At 41.9% G+C, this 19,859-nt stretch overlaps 1 protein-coding gene across 1 annotated transcript in view; it reads left to right on the top strand.

Annotated features, from left to right (window-relative positions):
• Nucleotides 1–4,355: 4,355 nt before the first annotated feature.
• Nucleotides 4,356–19,859, top strand: part of tafa4b (TAFA chemokine like family member 4b) — a gene marked incomplete at both ends in the record, with an annotated part of 37,406 nt that continues 21,902 nt past the window's right edge. The window contains 3 exons of the mRNA XM_080462323.1: nucleotides 4,356–4,378; nucleotides 4,794–4,909; nucleotides 12,839–12,994. Coding sequence (XP_080318449.1) covers nucleotides 4,356–4,378; nucleotides 4,794–4,909; nucleotides 12,839–12,994 — 295 coding nt within the window. The remainder of the gene's footprint in view (nucleotides 4,379–4,793; nucleotides 4,910–12,838; nucleotides 12,995–19,859) is intronic.

Raw genomic sequence — 19,859 nt, 5'->3', positions numbered from 1 at the left:
TTTCTTTCTTTCTTTCTTTCTTTCTTTCTTTCTGAATAACAGAAAATAAGTATAAATATATAATGAAAGACTCCAAAAATCCACTTTAAATGTAGTCGTGAATAAATTGGGACACAATACCTTTCCATAGTTCACTCACGTGTCTTCACAACAGTCATCTATTTGGAGAAAGGGGATTGTAGAAACAGTTAAACAGGGTGTTTCCATTTTACTGAGAGTCAAATCGAGGAACTGTTGAATTGATAAAATTTAAAAAAAAAAAAAAACAGTTTACATGTACTATACCTCTATGGTATAAGAGTGTGTGTGCTGATTTAAATGAATAAGAAAAGATAAAGTATCACATTGTCCGATGTTTTCCACAGTGTAGTGCTGGACTCACACACATTAGACGTGTCAGAAGCCTTGAAAGACATCCAAAATGAGCATCCCTTAGAGGGTTTAAGACATGTACAATATAATATATATAATATGTGGTTTTTCATCTATATTTAAAATTTTCATTCACTTCATTGATTAGACATGGCTCGTGTTCATCAAATAGTTAGAGTTTGCTCTAACTGATTAGTTTCCTAATTGTCCTCATTTTAAGTGCTGTGCGCATGTACTTTTGTGCTTTGGTGATATTCACTGCACTGTAAGAAAGATTTGACAATGACAAATGACTTTCAGACTGTGTGGCCAACGGATGTTGCATCGGATTGAATCATCCTCACGTTACTGACATGGGCCTGTTGATGAACACTGTTGTACACTGAACAGGCGACACCTAGGTTATCAAATAATGGTGTGCTTTCTATTCCTCGCAGTCTCGTCAAGCAGCGACTTCCTGTACCGGCCTGACAAATGATACAAACCCTGTGACTGACAAACAACATGTCAGTAACAGCCTCATCATCGCAGCACAAAGACTGTGGCAGTTGTGTTTTTGATTCAAGGCAAGCGTGTATATTGATGAGGTCAGAGGCTGCCTGTGTGCACAAGTGCCATTTCTCCATTTGTTGTGCGTCTGTTTGTGGTTGTGCGCGTGTGTTTGAAGAGTGCTCGGCAGATCATGGTGTTTCGATGCAGGGCACACGAGTATATTTGTTGCAGAGGTTGCGATTGTCTCATTGCATGTCAATGAGCCCATGTGTCACTCCTGTGTGATTACTGTGGGAGACGACACAACTCTGAGCCGCTCACCCCCCCCCCCCCCCCCCCCCCCCCCACCAACCCCCACCACCCTCCACCCCCACCCCGAGAGGAGGTAGAGACGGTGATGTGGAAGGAGAGATAATTTTAGAAAGAGCAAGACCTGATTGTTCTCAGATAATCTTCAGCATTTCTCGGCACTATTTGGTAACATAACACAATATCTGTGCGCGCACGCACATGTGTGTGCGTGTGTGTGTGTGTGTGTGTGTGTGTGTGCGTGCGTCAGTGTGTGTGTGTGTGTGTATATATGTGTGTGTGTGTGTGTGTGTGTGTGTGTGTGTGTGTGTGTGTGTGTATGGAGCCAAATCCAACAGCTCACAGATGTGATGGCCAGCTGAGCTCCCTCATACACCTCTCCACTTCCCTCAACACAATGCCCCCAGGGATTTGTCCCTTTTGGGTGATTTGCATCTTTCCTACATAAATGTGTGTGTGTGTGTGAGATTGTGTTTTTATCGGGATAAGTACAGATTGTTTCCATTTTCATGTCAGTTATAAGGTCACAATCGGCAGTCTGCGCGGGATCCAGTAAAGGTGACAACACCGCTGTGAAGGATGGGACCCCGACGAGTCTCTGTGAGCTGCATCTGGAGACCACACATGCACGCACACACGCTTATGCACACTTGTGCTCTTTTAATGAATGTATCATAGAACAAAGCAGATAAAAATGCATGCCATGGCCCAGCCTTTAAAAAACGGGAATAAGAAATGGGCTTCTGTGCAGCCATGCGGCATGCCTAATCACTCCACACATGTACCTTGCATACTTCACATACAGTAGTGGACACACACACACACACACACACACACACACACACACACACACACACACACACACACACACACACACACACACACACACACACACACACACACACACACACACACACACACACACACACACACACACACACACACACACACAGACATGCAAATATGAGAAAAAAAATCACAGTATTTGTATGGACTCACTTATGGTGTTTCTACATTTCCTTGTCACATCCTCTGCAGAAACAGAAACTGAGAGGTCTTCACGCATCCAGATGTACACTCTTCCAGTGTATCTGCTAACGTAATACACTATGCAGTGCACTGTTGTATTTACTCACTTCCCATAAAGTTTCTTTTTCTATTTTCTGTTGTCGATCCTATGATTGGCCTATCCATTTTCCACCTCCCCTCTGTCTGAGGCAGTTTCTCCTTCCTCTTTTCATGCCCGTCTCGCTCGGTTTGACCTGTGTCAGGAATTACTTATCTTTGTAAACAGTCACAAACTGCAGCCACTTACTTTGTCTCCGTTTCGCTGCCCTGCTGATTTCTCACCTCTGTAGAAGTACTAAGTGTCTGCTCCTCTCTTCACCAGCTTTGTCAGATTTGTGGTCCTTGCTGTTGGTTTGTTGTCCACTAGGGGGCAGTGGCGCTATACAGATGACCAGGGAAGACGCATCGGGGCCTGGATGGCTCTCCCACCACCCCAGGAAGTTTCTGGGCATATTAACTAGACTGAGCTGAATTTCAATGAGTTGATATGAATAATGAAGGTTCGAGGAAGGGGAAAGCATTTTGTTATTAATGTGAATCTGTTGTCTTTCATTTAGATTGCACAGTTAGTCCCTTTGTAAAGAGAGGTGTGTTGACACACTCTTCCAGCTGGATGATCATTTACTGTGTGCCTATGTGTCTATATAAAAGTGTGTAAAAGTGCTCATGCATCAGAGGCTGTCACTCAGGTGTAATTAGGGAGAGTCTCTCCAGCTACTCCCAAAGGCTTTTTAATTTACCACGCAAACCCTGAGCAAATGTACTGGACGTGTGTGTGTGTGCATGCATGCGTGAGTGTGCGCGCCCGCTCGCGCGCGCGCGTGTGTGTGCTTCTGTAGTGAGTGACAACTTGTGTTCATGGTGTTTTAGCTGAGAGGCTATTGTGCAGGTTTCTCTTATGAACACTCATTTAGACAGCAATCTCATTTGGATTTTTCAGTTTGTCATGCCTGATGGTTTAATGTGTGTGTGTGTGTGTGTGTGTGTGTGTGTGTGTGTGTGTAAAGGAGGGGAGCTATGTGTGATGTTTAGAGTGGGGATCACATTCAGCCTGGGGGTAGGTGAACCTATTGTAAACAATGGATCTGACAGAATCTAGGCCTTCACATCTCCACCCCCCGTGTGTGTAAACGTGTTTCGAGGTTATGTGTGTGTGTGTATGTGTGTCTTTGTCTGTATATATAGGTGTGTGTGTGTGTGTGTGTGTGTGTGTGTGTGTGTGTGTGTGTGTGTGTGTGTGTTCGAATCTTTGTGTCCCCGTGTAGACCTTCATACAAGGCTATTGGAGGCCACCGAGGAACCGCAGGGCAGACTGGCCGTCTCTGACAGAGTGTCTTTGTACCTCCTTTCTCCAGAGGGTTCTTCTGTTTGAAGTGAGGAAGAGGGGAAGCAGGAGGAGGAAGAAGAAGAAGAAGAGGAGGAGGAGGAAGAGGAGGAGAATTGTGGGGCGAGTGAATGCAGCCATGGCCTGTGACCCCTATCCATAGAGAAGCTCCACTTTGGAAGAGAGACCAAAGGAGACAGAAACAACCAACAGGTGAGAGGACATCCTGTACACACACAAAAACTACTAGAAATACTACTAACAGTTTGCTTTTATGAATAATCATGTTTTCAAATGGTGTCTTACAGTTTAAAACAACAACTTTATTATGCCATATAAAACAAAGAAAACAATCCAAAACTTAAATATAGAACTTTTTTTTTTTTTAAACATTTATTTACTTTCTCTCAGAAAATAAGAAATTCATTATTTTAGTTGAAAATGTGCCAATTGTTCACTGATTCAAGCTTCTCTAATGTGAGAATGTCTGATTTTTGCTTATCATATGTGAAGGTTAACCGTTTGATCTGTTTTTCTATTATTTGGACTGTTGATCAGACAAAATAAGCAACTGAAAGATGTTCACTTGAAGTCAGGTTATACGTGATGGACACCTGTTCCCTCTGTTTTGTTGTTGAAAAATTGCAATCATCAAGCATTTATGAGCCTGTTCTCCGTAGAACTCGGTTTCCTTTTTCATAACCTCTTATGACTCATAAAGTCAACACTTGTAATTTGCTGCTGGCAGAAGAAAATTGGAGACGTTAATCCTAATGTAAAACTAATAGACATGAGGATGCTTGCAGCGCAATGGTACTGCTGAGGAGTTGGCTTCAGCCTACAGTGTGTGTGTGTGTGCGTGTGTGTGTGCGTGCGTGCGTGCGTGCGTGTGTGTGTGTGTGTGTGTGTGTGTGTGTGTGTGTGTGTGTGTGAGAGAGAGAGAAAAAACCCTCTGAAACGCTGGTCTGTTTTTGGGATTGTCACTTTTTCCTTTGACCTTTCTGGCTCATCTTCTATATTGTTTCTGCTTGCTGGAAAAACAATACTTGGTGTTTGCTGTGCTGTCCCACCTCCTGTGTGTGTGTTCTGTGTGTGTGTGTGTGTGTGTGTGTGTGTGTGTGTGTGTGTGTGTGTGTGTGCTGGGGTGAGGGATTCTAACCTCATCTCGTGCCCTCTTCCTCCTCTTCTCCTCATTCTTCTCCCTCTTTGCCCTCCTGTCTCCTCTCAGGATGAACCCGTGGGGGAGGGCAGTTTGGCCTTGGCAGGTGGCCTTCCTCGTTGCCTTGGTGATGCTCTGCGTTGACCCGGCGTCTGCTGGCAACCGCAGCCATCGGGGACCGACAGGTACACCGGGTCTCGCTCCGAACTCCCCTTCCAGCATCACGAGAGGTTAATTACACTGTCACTTCAGAGGGGGAACACATGTTCCCCGGGCTTGTCGCTGAATGGAGCCGTCCGCATCCTGGGTGAAGGGAGGAGGGAGGAGGGAGGAGGGAGGAGGGAGGAGGGAGGAGGGAGGAGCAAGAGGAGGTGGGGAGGTTTGGAGTGGGGACAATTTGCTCCATTCCTCAATATGACAGAATGTAATGTAGACAGGACCTCGCTTTGGATTTGGATGCAAACACACCTTTGTTTGAGTGATCCAGCCCATGCCGATACAAATGGCACTTAAGCTGTCAAGAGCTGTCAACATAAATAGATCAGTGAGGCTGAGATCTGATCTTTTCAGTGTGCACACATCCTCATACCATTGCTCTCCAGCCGTCTGACTCTTAGCACTTTAGTGTTGCTATAAAATTGGGTGTATGTGTCATGTATAAGAAGCTCATGACTCTTAATCCTCAATCTCATTATTCCAGACATTAATATTCATAGCTCAATCAGAGCAACCCTCTACTTACTCCCCATGAAGAAAAGATAGAAACCCCGAGCAAGCACTTATTGAATTCAGGCCTCCGAGCCAAATCTTTTCTCCATCTTTAATTTCCACGAGGTCCCCTCAAAAGTAAATGAGCACCACAACCCTGTTAATATTTCATTGTTTGCTGACTAAAGGGACAGATGTGCTGAGTCACAGTATCTTACACCATGACTTGTTGTCTTCAGCCTCCCATGTCACTTGCTCCTGGCACTTAATCATGACAATATCCCTAATTATCTCTGTTTCTTCACTCACGCCGCTCATGTTTTGCAAAGTGACCTTTATGTGCTGCAGAAATGCTACCAGCATCCAGCCTGTTCAGTGTGAAACTGTATTAGTCTCCTTTTGACAGAGAGGAGGCAGCCTGCTTACAGCAGGGACACTACTAATTGTGGGCCCGGTGTGTTGTGAAGGTCAGCACGGGTGCCTGTTCCTTTCTTCTTCTGAAACAAGATGTCTTGCTCCCGAACTGACTGCTGTTTTTTATTTGAGGGTTTTCACTAATTGGTGAAAGTTTAGGACTTGTCGGCTGTGAATACCAACAAGACACATGCACACACTTGGCTGAGAAATAATTAGGCGTGTGTCATGTCAGCTATATACGATCGCAGTAGTTTCTTCTAAGTACTTCTGCTGCTGTTTTCCTGAGAGCAAAACTTTTGTCTGATGGTGCGTGCTGGTGACATACCATTTTTAACCACTTGGTGGCTCTAGAGGTCAAACAATGCTCCTCTGACAGCCAGCGCAATTCTTATTTTCTTCTTTCTTTATCTCATTTCGTCAGTGTCTTTCCTAGTGGCAATCTGTGAATCTGCTCAAACACACCTCAGAAAAGAAATCTGTAATGGGATCGGATGGAATGATTCCAATTAAACTATGTAGACAGGTTTTGATCGACAGCTTGGGGGAAAAAAAAGCAACAACTCTCCTGGGAATAAATTCTTCCTCATTCCAGAGTTTCTGTTTCCACAGTGCAGGAGCTGTGTCTGAAAACCGGTTTGAGAGAATTTATGTTGCTTTTCATGTGATCTACATGCAAAATGTGTTTCCCTGGTGCATAGAAATCCCTGTGGGCTTTGACTCCTTTGGTCCTGACTGCTCACATTAACAGATGTTAATCAGGGAAAATTCACATAACTATTCCTGTACAGGCATGATCCATTTCCTCCTTGAACTAGGAATTATGATTATCATTGTAAGAGAGGAGAAGACTATAAACCTGACTGTGAAACACAAACACAGAGAAACACTTTGACACACACCCAGACTGTTAACATTTATTTTCTCATTCTGGATGTTTTTTTTCACATTATATCTGCATGAAGCAATTTGTGAGAAATTTATGGAACAAATTACAATCCCGTAGGCGCCAGAACATTCAAACAGCAGTCAGAGAGCACGCCAATGGTACGTTTTGTTGAAACATCTGATCATCCTGTTGGTAAAATCATTGACTTTGTTCTTAGAGCACTGTTTCCCTTCAACACATCCCTGTATTGTGAGGACGGAATATCTGGAGATGTGGGAATTACTCTTTTTTCACATTTCTTGATTATTTACTGGAAATTAATATCAAATTCAGGCTTCTTGTAGTAGATATGGTACCCTGTTTCACCTCTCACAGAATAAGATGCTGGTGCCCCCGTCACTGTAAAAAAAGTACTTTTTTCATGAATTTATTTATTTAGTTGTTCCCCGTGGAACGAAGCACACATGGTGTAAAAGCAGTCTTGCTTTGGACAAAGCGTACACTGCTTCATTTATGTCTATTTGAACATACACATAACAGTTTATAAATGCCTCTCTAAGACTGCTTGTAATATGTCTCCTTAAAAAGCAGCAGCAGCAGCAAAGTCAAATGAGCATCAGTAAGGTCGGCGTGAGGATAGATTTGTTTCCTGGCTGTACCAGTGACCTGTGGGGATCATTAGTATATATCTGGTTGAGGCTCGATGTGGGCCTGTAAAACACTGATAATGTCTGGAGGATTGATGAGCCGTGCAGGGCTGGGCTGGGGTGGGGCAGTGGGAGAAAGGAGCAGAATGAAGTCGAAGTTGAAGTATTATATTTAATAATTCTCATTAGCAGGTTGGGCGTGGAGTTGTGAGTTTTGCGGTAGAGGATGGCATAGGTGCAAACACCACAAATGGCCTCCTGAAACTTTCCTCGTGCATTCCCACAGAGATGTTCGGCACATCACCTCTGCATTGACTTTGCCACCCCCCGACAGATTTGCTCGATACCCGCTCTTTCATAGCCACCGTCATGCTTGTCAGGTATCGACAAGGGGAAAGACACAGCTTTTTTGATAAATTGTACAGTGCTCCTCCTCGCCTGTCTGTCAGAATACATCAATCGCCTGGCTAACCCATCAGTTCAAGGTAGCTTGGTTTGTTGGCTGCCCAGCTACTGCTGCCACTCTCCACCACCTCACCCCACCTCCCACCTCACCTCCCTTTTGCCTGCCTGCCTGCAGGAATAAAGGCATTTAGCCATGCTTGAGAAGTCTTTTCATCTCAGCTTGTGCTGGGCTCTATTACACTCAGATGACCATAACAGAATGGTTTAAAGGCAACATTGAGACATTAGATACACTGTTATTATGTGTATATAGCTGGAAGCGGACCCGCTCAACACATGACTCCGAAGCAGAGGAGGGGTGAGCGGCGCTCTCAACAGGGGCTGATAGGGAAGGCACAAGTGGCGAGGGCTCACAGCCCTCCCTCCTCTGATGTCCAGGATTTGTTGTGTACAATTTCAAGTCATACGTTTTGGTTTAGGATCAACATTACTGGTACTTCTCCTGATACTCTAATCCTCTTGGAGAGAAAAAAACATTAACATGCATTTAGTTCTAAATATAGTAAATGTAACAGAAGCTGCAGATTAAGGGGAGAAATCTTCATCTACACTTCTTTGTTGTTGAAATAATAAACAATAATAATCATCTTTAGATGTGCCCACCTATAGATAACTAGCTTGTCATTAAGTTGTTACCGTTAGAGTTTTTACGTTTTAATTATATTTGTTTATTAATTCCACTTTTGTGCACGAGGTGGTAGCAGTGACTTTTAACGCTTATCGAATCTCCCGATCTCTCTTGTGTCAGAATCTGCTGCTTCTTCTTTTCTTGTACTGAGAAGAAAAATGGTGGAGTGACTCAAAGCACCATCTTGTGATACAACACGGTATTACAACACCGATCAGGCGCTCACTGATGAGCTTGTATGTAGATTTTTCTGCAATTTTGAGAGGACTATCTTTAGGTCCTTATTCAATGTGTTTGATTGAATTATTTACATGACCTAAAATGCCAGATCAACACGAAAATATCTACAGTAAGAGGATTTTATTCCTATTCATTGTAAAATTGGGTCGTCATTTACGTCTGATGTGAGGCAGTTCAGATAAAACAATTGATTTTCTCTCGACACTCTTTTTTCTGTGCGAAAACATAAGCCACTTTGTCTTTATTTTCACGTTCATAATATTTACTAAAACACATATAAAACTTAATATATAGCAAATAATTTGTATCATGTGTGTCACATAAAGTGATTCACCCCAATCCAGGCATTTCTTCCTGAACCTAACCATGTAGCTTCGATGCTAAACCAAACTGAGGAGACTTTATAAAGTTACCCACATGTGAGTATTTATGTTTGACACTGGTCCTCTCTGACCTGTTCAGGCTGCAGAGGGTACCAGACAACTGCTTATTTTGGTAGTGCAAATCCATCCACTGTGTTGTCTTGGTATGAGGACGTCTTAGACAAAAGCTGTTATCACCTATAACATATGTGTTTCTATTCAGAAATGGGCACGACTCCTCCATGCTCACCAGCTCTTAAAATCATGTACTTACTGACTTTTACAACATTTTTCTCAAATGAGTTTAATACATTGACCTTTTGCATCCACTTTTATTGCTGTGGAATTGCTAAACGAAAGATGTCTGTGTATTGAGGGGAAATGTCAGCTGTCCATTATTTAAGCAATAAACCAAACAATACAATCAGAGCACTGATATATATGATTAATTTAACATAGACTTCAATTATCCCTCACAATGTGTGGATTTGCATTTTACACTCATTTCTGAGTCATCACAGAGGAATATTTCCAAATTTATTTTGGACTGACAGTCACTTCAACTTTATTTCACAGTTTTTTTTCAACAAGAATTGGCTTGCTTTTACTTGCCAGGCGGACATAAATTTTACTGAAACAAGTTCACATTTGTTGAGACAAATGAGAAATTAACCTGATGTGTTGACAGCTTATGGTGGATATATTTTCCACATTATTTTGCTCCAGCTACTTCCAAAGCAACCAACTGTCGTCGGTGATGCTGGGGAAAAAAAGGGTTTTCTGCATGCCGTGTGTTGTGCGCCTCCCTGATGAAGGACAGATTGGCAACATCTGAAACGCGCTGAAGTTGTTTTGAGTGTCCTTTTGAACTGGCCATGAAAGAAAGCATTTTAAAGCATTTGCTTGAAGAGCACCTTGGACTCTTTTCTATTTCATTAAGCTGCATGTGTAACACGGCAAGAAAACCCAGCGGAGGCTCTCCATCCTCTCGTCTTTAAATAACAGACTTCACTTCCACAGAAGCATGTGGGCTGTGCTCATACTTTACATCAGCCCGAGTTTACCTCATTTGCATCACATATAGCCACTTTGTTAGGATTTTAATTAGGGTGTGAATACACACATGCATAAAAAGGTGCATAAATAAAGTTCAGGTGTTTTTATCATGCTCAGCCTCAAAGCTTTTACAGTTTTAGAAAACAAACAGCCTCTGCTCAGGCCTCATATACAGGCAATAAAGAGAAGAGACCAGTGCACCTCCTGACCTCATTATGCCAACGGAGGGCGGGCTGCTCTTTGTTCTCTCTGCCGCCTGTGACACCACTTTTCCTTCTCTTGGTTGACTCTTTGCATCTCTGCCTTTCTCACTAACAAGCTTCCTATTTTCCAGATAGAGCCAGCAGATTGCACAGTCTTACAGCTCTGCAATAGCAAGTGGAATTCATTTTCAGTATGGAGTGATTACAATGAAAGATTAAACAAGGGGGCTTGATTGTGCTTTAAATAGGACTTTCTTTTTTCTTCTTAGATAGTTACTATGAGTCTTAATTGTGAGCATTGCTGTTGTTTATTATGGTCCCACTTCCAATGAGTTCTGCTCAGTTTTATTCTGTTCTTGACTTTTATCAGCTGATAGAGGCCCTGTGTGTGTGTGCGCACGCGTGTTTGTGTGTATGTGTGTTGGGGGGGGACTAATCCAGCAGCTGCTCCAGCCTCAGGAGAGCCCCAGACAGAGGAGTGAGGGAAATGAAAGTGGAGGGATGATAGCGGAGGGGCGCCCTCAGAGAGCCAGGGATCATTGATGGGGCTCTCTGGAGAAGAGAACAAACAAACTTTAAATCAGAAAGGATGAGAGAGGCCATGGCCTGCAGAAATGGAACCCACTTCTGAGTATGTGTGTGTGTGTGTGTGTGTGTGTGTGTGTGTGTGTGTGTGTGTGTGTGTGTGTGTGTGTGTGTGTGTGTGTGTGTGTGTGTGTGTGTGTGTGTGTGTTTGCACACACTTTTGCTTTTGTCTGCCCTGCACACTCAGCCCAGCATGAAAAGTTTGGGTGTCTGGGTAAAAATCACGCACATAAATGAAATCTGGGCTCATCGTACAGTATAACCCAGGTTTTTCTAAGGCTGTAAAGAGGCTTATAGGTGGTAATGTCGCCAGCAGGGTTTACTGAGCTCAAGGAAACGGTGCCAAAGACTCTCAAGAGTCCACAACAAGCTTTGCGAGGGAAGATAAGGCAGCTGGAATCCATTCAGAAGCCATAAGCAAAGATTAGATTCACTAAACATTGCACCCAGTAATGGTGGTCGGTAAATTCTTCCTTAGTTGGGACCTCTCTTCCGAGGGACCCGTGGATTTAATGTGTTGAGTAAAATGCAACATTAACACACAACATAAGCCTATTTTGACATTATGATCACAGCACTGTCATTCGCTACATCATTACTGTCCTTTAAAAGCTCTCTCATGAGACAAAGCCATGTGGAGACTGCTGACATGTTTATTTGGGTACTATTTCCATGGAACGCGCAGGCACGCACACACGCTCGCACGCAAGCACGCACACTTCTATACCTTGTAGAGGCAATACATTGGATGATGTCCGTCTCCTGCAGACTTACTCTTAACTCAGTTGTTACCCATCGTACTACTTGCTAAAGCCAAACCTTTAACCTCACACAAACCAGAGCCTGACCATAAGACATGTCTTCACCTAAACATTGACTTTTGTGGGAACAAAAATAGAGCACATGAGTCCCCATAGGTTAGTGTGCAGTCAGGTTAGGTTTCCACCAGCACAGAAGAACAAAAAGATACAGAGTTGCATGCATAAATACTCAAATGCACGCACAAATGCACGTACATGGTATCACAGGACCAAAAGCTCAGGGTGAACATTTAGTGTTTAGTGCGTCTTTCTGTCCCATAATTGTCAGCCGTGAGTTTTGATTAACCTGATCAAGGTTGCCTGGGATAGGTTAGATAATCAAGATGAGATGTTGTTCGCATGTTGAAGGTATAAAAGCAATTGTCATTACTTCAATCGTGACTTTCGATAGCACATAGGAATGAAACGAGCTCCCACATGTGCGCACATATACCCAGACTTATAGGCAGTGTCCTCACAGGGCTTTACTTTTAATACAATTCAATGTATTTACGCCTAGCCTCATAGCATAACCACTTTAACTCTGATATGCATGCATGTGCACAAAAACATGAAGACATGACCATGATGAGATACAGGCCTAACAGTGATGGACTCTGGCCAGACATCATGGCAGTCTGAGTGCATCCTGCTAATGTGTGGCTCCCTCATAAAATGTGCATGTCTGAGCTGACATCAAATGATTTTTGTTCTTCAGAAAAGACTAAAAACATTAAATATTTTTTTCAACATTGCCTCCACTCATTTTTCTTTTCTCCGACACACAGTGACAACAACAGAGCCGCCTCTGTGACAAAGTTAATGAGGGTACTGGGCTGAGAATAAAAGCAAAGTATCACTAAAGAGTGTTTACTTATGAATCAAAGACTGCGAGACTGGAATAAAATGAGGAGTTTAAACAAAACTAAATTATTCAGCAGATTTGTTTAATCCTTAGAGAGGCTGGCGCAGATTTGATTGTTATTTACAGCCCAAGCGTATTTGAATTTAAACTTGATTATTTGCAACAACAAGCTGACAAAACACCAATAAAACGACATCCTTTAAAGTCTGTGAATGTCTCCCATATAATCCTCGCCTTTCTCTTTCTCCACAGTGTCATACCAGGTGAAGCAGGGGACATGCGAGGTGGTTGCTGTGCATCGCTGCTGCAATAAGAATAAGATTGAAGAGCGTTCTCAAACAGTCAAATGTTCCTGTTTCCCGGGGCAGGTCGCCGGCACCACCAGGGCCAGACCCTCCTGTGTGGAAGGTAACATAAAAAAAAACTCGGACCAATAAGTGAATGTATAGATCTCTCATTTTGTCATGTGTATGTTAATGCATTGTCCCTGTGTGTCTGATTGTCAAGCAAGCATGTAAACGTCTGACTTAAACTGAACACACTGTGCACAGGCATTAACAAATGACTGAATGTGAGTGTGTGTACCAGACTATACCGTAGTTCTTATGAAATAGCCAACTTTACAAGTAACCGCTACAAATGTTTAGCTCATATAGCATCAAATAAATCTATAGAAACACACACAAAAAAGGGAAAAATTTAAATAAAAAGTAAAAAAATAAAAAAACACAAAAGAAGCAAATCAAATAAATTTGTTTTACTTTTGGTCAATGTCTGTCCTGAAAGGCTCCTAGTTGTCATGTGAGGACACGATGAGGACCTCTGGCGATGCTCGGATTGTATCAGATAAAAAATAAGTTCAGTCAGCCATTGACTTCTATTCAAGATACAACCTTTTACTGTAATGTTGTTATGTTCGAATGATGCTTGATTTCTGTATATAAACACATTATCTGGTGAAAACACAAGGTAGAAGTGGCATGTTTCAGATTTGGCAGTTTGAGAAGCTGTATTTGGATTTTTATGGCTTCAGCTTTAAGAAAACTCATCTGAATACAGGATGAGTCCTCCGGCTTTTGGTACAGTTTTACTGGCAGAGGAAAAGGAGGGTGTTTGATTTTAAAATACCATAATAATACTTTAGTACAGATCAGGTGATAAATTAACAATAAGGCCTTTGACTCAAGATGAAAACTGGATTTAATTTCTCTTCAAATGCATCCTTAAGCATCCACAGAGTCCGTTTTCCACACTCTCTATTCTGTAAGAGCATAAATCATTTAAGCTTTGTGACATCTACAGTCATGAGAGTGTCCAGCTTCACTGTTGTACGGTTTTTCTCCATTTCTGCCAGAGCTGTTTGGCATCTATTGGAAACCTCCGGAATGCCACTAGAATCCTAAATGAGGATTTTGCAGGTTTGGACAGAGCTGGGCTGCGCCACATGTTCTTTGTAATAATTGACGCACCGCTGAATCTGACAGGGTCACCGAGGCTAAAAATGTTTTTAATCATCTTGCATCATTAAAGCCGCCACATGAAACTTCTCACCTAAAACAAATCATTACCAGATTCATTTTGAAATATTAGCAACATAAATAAATGAGTCAGTTGCATGAAAGATTAATAGGTTGTGCTTTATTTTAAACTGCTGCCGGGTTGGATCCCGTGTGAAAATTACTTTTTTTTTTTTTTTTTATGGCACACTGCTGCTTTATTGAAGACACTTTTTCTTCTTCCAACACAAACAGAGTTGCACCTGTGGTTTTTAAAAGTGCTTGAAACGATTAGAACAGACAGAGAAAGAAGTCATCTATCCTGCCCTGGTTGGTGAAGTCACATATTAAGGAAACGCAAGTGCGGAGGCAAAGAAAAACCCTAAACTACGCTGCTTTATTTAGCTTCTTCTCATAAATAATTGGAATTAAACTGAAAACAATATTGTAGAGCCACATGTACACCCAAGCCCTGAGGTACCTTTTTAAAATATTTCCACGGAGTAAAATGTGGAACTGCTCATCTCTGCTAGACCAACGGTCTGTGGTTCATCGTGTTCCAAGGAGATTGTGTAACATGAAAGGTTGAAGCCACTAATGCAGGTAATTGAAGCCCAGTCACCGGCGTCTCCTCGGCTTTCTTATTCCCCCATGTCACATGAAAGGAGAGGCAAATATATGACATCCGACTGGAAATCCAAAGCACAATTTAAAAGGACTGATATTATTTGGGACGGAGTTCCATATTTTTATGTAGTCGGCCCACTTGAGTATACGACAGATGGTGATAGAGGAAGTATTTTCTTCTGATGCTTTTATTGGGCCCAGGCGTAACACTTTAAAGCTTTAAGGGTGTGGATGAGGGTAAAATCGTACCATCAAATCATTATGTTTCTCTTTATTCTGAGTCGGCAATTAAAAGTCACAAGTGAAAAGTTCATGAATAAACATACATCCGTCTTCTCTACACAGTTTATCCAGCTCGCGGTCTTGGGGTGCCGGAGCTGAACACAGCAGGTTACACCTGGACAGGTCACTAATCAATCGTAGAGCAAACACTGGAGACAAACACAGTCTCACAATTGAATTGTTGGAAACTGGCGAAAACCCATCAATGACCACTGAGAACAGCGTAGGTCTTCTCACTGTGAATCGGGAGTCATAGGGCAACTGTGGCTCAGTTGGGAGTCTTCCAATCCCAAGGTTGGAGGTTCGATTACCCATTTCACATCCATGTGTTCAACCAGGGGTGTCAAACATGAGGCCCCATGGTCTAAAACCGGCCTGCGAAAAGCTCAAATCTGGCCCGCCAAACTTTCAAACAAATTGTAAAAATTCTAAAAGAAATTTCTTTTTTATTTTTTTTAGCAAATCTCATAAGAGTAGCGGACAAAACATGACACTGACACCCGAGCTGAGATAATAGTGTTGCTGCCATGGAAGCTCACTATCTTGTTGCTATCAAACTAGCCTCAAAGCCATGATGTCAGAGGGAGTTTGTAAAAACCTGCACAATCAACGGCTATAGGAGGAGTTTTTCACTGTATTTTGCACCAGAAAATATGATTAAAATTGGCTTTCTGTTGAGATTGTAGCTATTTTCTGTCATTGTCATTGTAATTGTTTTAGTTTTGTGAAAATATAAACATTTCCATCACAAAAACTCTGCTCCACAACAAAAACAACTTTAAAGTTTAAATTGTAGGTTATCATTGCCCAAATTTACCGGTCCGACCCACTCAAGATGGACTGCATGTGGCCCCTGAACTAAAATGTGTTTGACACCCCTGTGTTAAAGTGTCCTCGTGTAAGACATCCCTCTATCTTCTATATCACTCTGCCCTGTTCAGGGTAGTAGGGCACTGGATACCCGATAGACAATTTAGGCTGTTTTATGCTTGAAGCACGAGCGTGACGTGCGGAACTTCGATGTGGAGAATCTGCATGAGAGAACATGTGTAAAATTTATACTTCACACGGCTCCCACCCCCAGACTGCAGGGGGCAGTGCATCGCAAACACACTTCCACCACACCAGTAAATTAGAGCTGAAGAAGTTGACTTTGTCTGTTCAACACCAGCAGGTGATCTTGCAAGTGGATAGTGGACCGGACCTCGCAACTATTGTTTCCAAAAATTTTTCCCTCCGTTGAAGTGTGACACTGAAGCAAATCGGCATTTATGAATCAAATCTTGTGTTTTCAGTGTGGATGCGCAGCTTTATGCTTTTTGTGTCTTTAAAACCAAGTCTCCAGTCCTCCTCCTCTTCAGCTCTGGCTTTTTTTTCCACACGTCTCCGTCCGCCTAGTCAGAAAAATTTGGAGGCTCACAGAGCGGTGAAGCCCCAGTGAGAAGATCCGCACGGAGGGGCGTGGTGGCTGAAATGACGTAATTCGTCTGCACGGAGCCACGCAGAGCTCGCAGACGCATCAAGCATAAAACAGCCTTAAATCTCACATGCATGTTTATGGAGGATGCAGAGAAAATGCACACTCCACACCGATAGGCCCAGCCTGTATTTGACCCATTGACCTTCTAGTTCTGAGGCAGGAGCACTCCACTACACCAATGCTTTTGCTGGTACTAGGCGGTGTTGCAAATGATGGGTTGTTGTTGAGGAGCATATATTTTCCTGATATCTGACATGCAGTATGTGCTCCTTTAAAAAAGATGTAGTCACCACTGTGACTGTTCAAGCTGTAAAATGAGTCCTACTAGTCAAGTCTGTTTACGATTAACCACCCATATAAACATAATTGTTCCAATTAACCTCCAACTGATTCTGCTCATACATACCCAGTATATATTTATGCCGCGTTGTGTAAGTGTGATTCGAGTTATGATAGACAGGAAAGCTGCAGCTCGTTTTCATAGACCTTTGTTCCACCCGTTTGTCCGCTCAGAGAGCTCTGGCCCAGCAAGAAACAAGCAGTGTCACTGACCCCTATCATCTACAGGCGCTCCGCAGAGATCTCTCACACACACACACACACACACACACACACACACACACACACACACACACACACACACACACACACACACACACACACACACACACACACACACACACACACACACGCACACACGCACACACGCACACACAGACACACGCACACACACACACACACACACACACACACACACACACACACACACACACACACACACACACACACACACACACACACACACACACACACACACACACGCACACACAGACACACGCACACACACACACACACACACACACAGAGTGTATTAGCACCCTACCAAAGGAAAGCACACAGTTGTCTGCTACGTGAGTGGAGTCTCTGGGTTCTTCACATGGTCCAAGTCAGTCGGGGTTACAGAAGCTGATTCCACGCTCGCTCTCGAATGACTAAGAAATATACACAAATACAAACAGTGATGTGAAACAGAACAGACAGAACAATGTTTCTTTCTATCTTTTGTTTGTTGGTTTTTATTTTTTATCACTTTTGGAACTAGACCAGTTTTTTTATCATCAGTGTAAATAGAGTATCAGACCATTATCATCCTACAATGGAGTAAATGAATGAATCAAGAGAGGGGAAGACAAGACAAAAGACACCTTGCTGGCTCCGCCGGACTGTTTGTTGACTTCTGCTGTCAGACCATGGAGCCATCTAGCAGAAACTAATTTAAACTCACTTAGCTGTTTAAATAAAAGCATTTAATTAAACACACTGTGTTTGTAAAGACTGTTAATTGTTGACATCAGCTGTTTTTCCTCATTGTGATTGACCCTTTTTCTATGTATTTAAACACTAAATGGCTGGAATATATACACAGGTTTTTTTCTACATAGCGTGCACATATAATAAAGGTAACAGCATTTTGAAATAGATTCTATTGTTTCAAATCTGAAATATGCAAATATGCATCAAACATGTTGACTATACATGAAATGGTTAGGTTAACTATGTAGAATAAGGTTGTATACATAAATTCTAGCGTCACAAAGGTAATATGGAGCAGTCTTGATAGAGCTTATCAGAGATGTTTCCATTTCACAAATGTATTGTTGTAAGTTGTAGTGTTGTGCAATATAGTGAGAAACATATTTTAGACGAATCATTTACATTCATGAGCAGGGCTCTGGCAAAAGATCATGCTTGTGAAGTTGCAGTTTAACGTGTATTTATTTGATTTGATGAAAATGTTATCCAAATATTGATGAATTTACCTCATCTAATCTGAAAGATTAAATGATTTTTTTTACATGACAGAAAATAAAGAAAGATTGATAAATCATTCAAAAAGCTAAATGTAATTTACTTTTAAAGCGCTTTTTTTAAATGTTTCTGAAGCGTCACTGTGATTTTACATTGTTGATTACATTCACACACACACACACACACACACACACACACACACACACACACACACACACACACACACACACACACACACACACACACACACACACACACACACACACACACACACACACACACACACACACACACACACACACACACACACACACACACAAAACTGGCCTCTGCCAACTGAGCTTTGTTTTCTCCTCTGGTTCATGATATTGTCATTGTTTGTGTTTTCACTTTACAATTGACTTCCTCTGCTACCAACAAATACTTTAGATGCCCAGTAAAACTTCCACACTGACAAAAAATGGAACATATACTTCTTATAATATTACACCCAGACTGTTGATAGGAAATCTGGGAAAGAAATGACAGAGAAATTAAGCTTTGTGGCCATTTCATTACAGTTTTCCCCATGACTAACAATCCAAACTGATATTAACAAACTGTCAAGTAGCATTATTATTATTATTATTATTATTATTATTATTATTATTATTATTATTATTATTATTATTATTATTATTATTATTATTATTATTATTATTATTAATAAATTCATTAATAATACTAATAATACTAATAATTATAAACATATATATATATTTTTACAATAATGCAGCTATGAAATAAATATAAAAGCATTTGGGTGAAAAGAGGGATAAACCCGTTTTTTATACGAGCTGTCAGGCTTCAGTTCCTCTGCTGCTGTTCCTGCATGTGACCAGTAGACGGTGCTTTTCCCATTGCAATGACTTAGTCACAGTGTACTATGGTTCATTTCAGCAGTATTTTCCTCCAATAAAACAGTAGATTTGTTTTTTAACCTCTCTGATGAGTTCCTAGATGGAAACTATTCCTTGATAATGATAAAATCAGGCAACCATAGCAAAGATGATTGGCTCTGTAATGAAAGCCAGGATAAATAAGGAGACTTTGTGAACCCCTTACGAATAGGTATTGCCCTGATGGACTGATTCTGTTTGTTCACATCAAAAAACTTGGTATAGTTTGCTGAAAGGAAGAAGTGACGTTGATGAGAGGCTAATCGACTGCCTTTGCGTCCCAAAGTTGTTCGGTGATATTCCTTTCTTTTTTTCTTCTCATGATCCTAATCTTTTTTTTTTTGTCTCTTAACCCCACAAAATACCTCATGCACACAAGCTGCGCTGTTGCACCTTCGCACTCGTCATGAAACTTGCTAATTTCCTATTCAGATCTCACATTGGAGTCTCACCACTTCTCACTCCCAAATCTGGTGCTCAGCAGCACTTACCTCATGAGTCATGTTTGACCTCTGAGTTCACAGCTACATTAAAACCTCACTTCATCCAGCACGTATGCACGCACGCACACACGCACGCACGCACGCACTGCTCTCACCTTTTATTCTTGAACACTGAGACAAACCCCCTCTCAGTGGATG

This window comes from Lipophrys pholis (genome assembly GCF_963383615.2).
Source record: "Lipophrys pholis genome assembly, chromosome: 4".
Classification (NCBI taxonomy): Eukaryota; Metazoa; Chordata; class Actinopteri; order Blenniiformes; family Blenniidae; genus Lipophrys; species Lipophrys pholis.
This window is presented reverse-complemented; position numbering and strand designations above follow the sequence as displayed.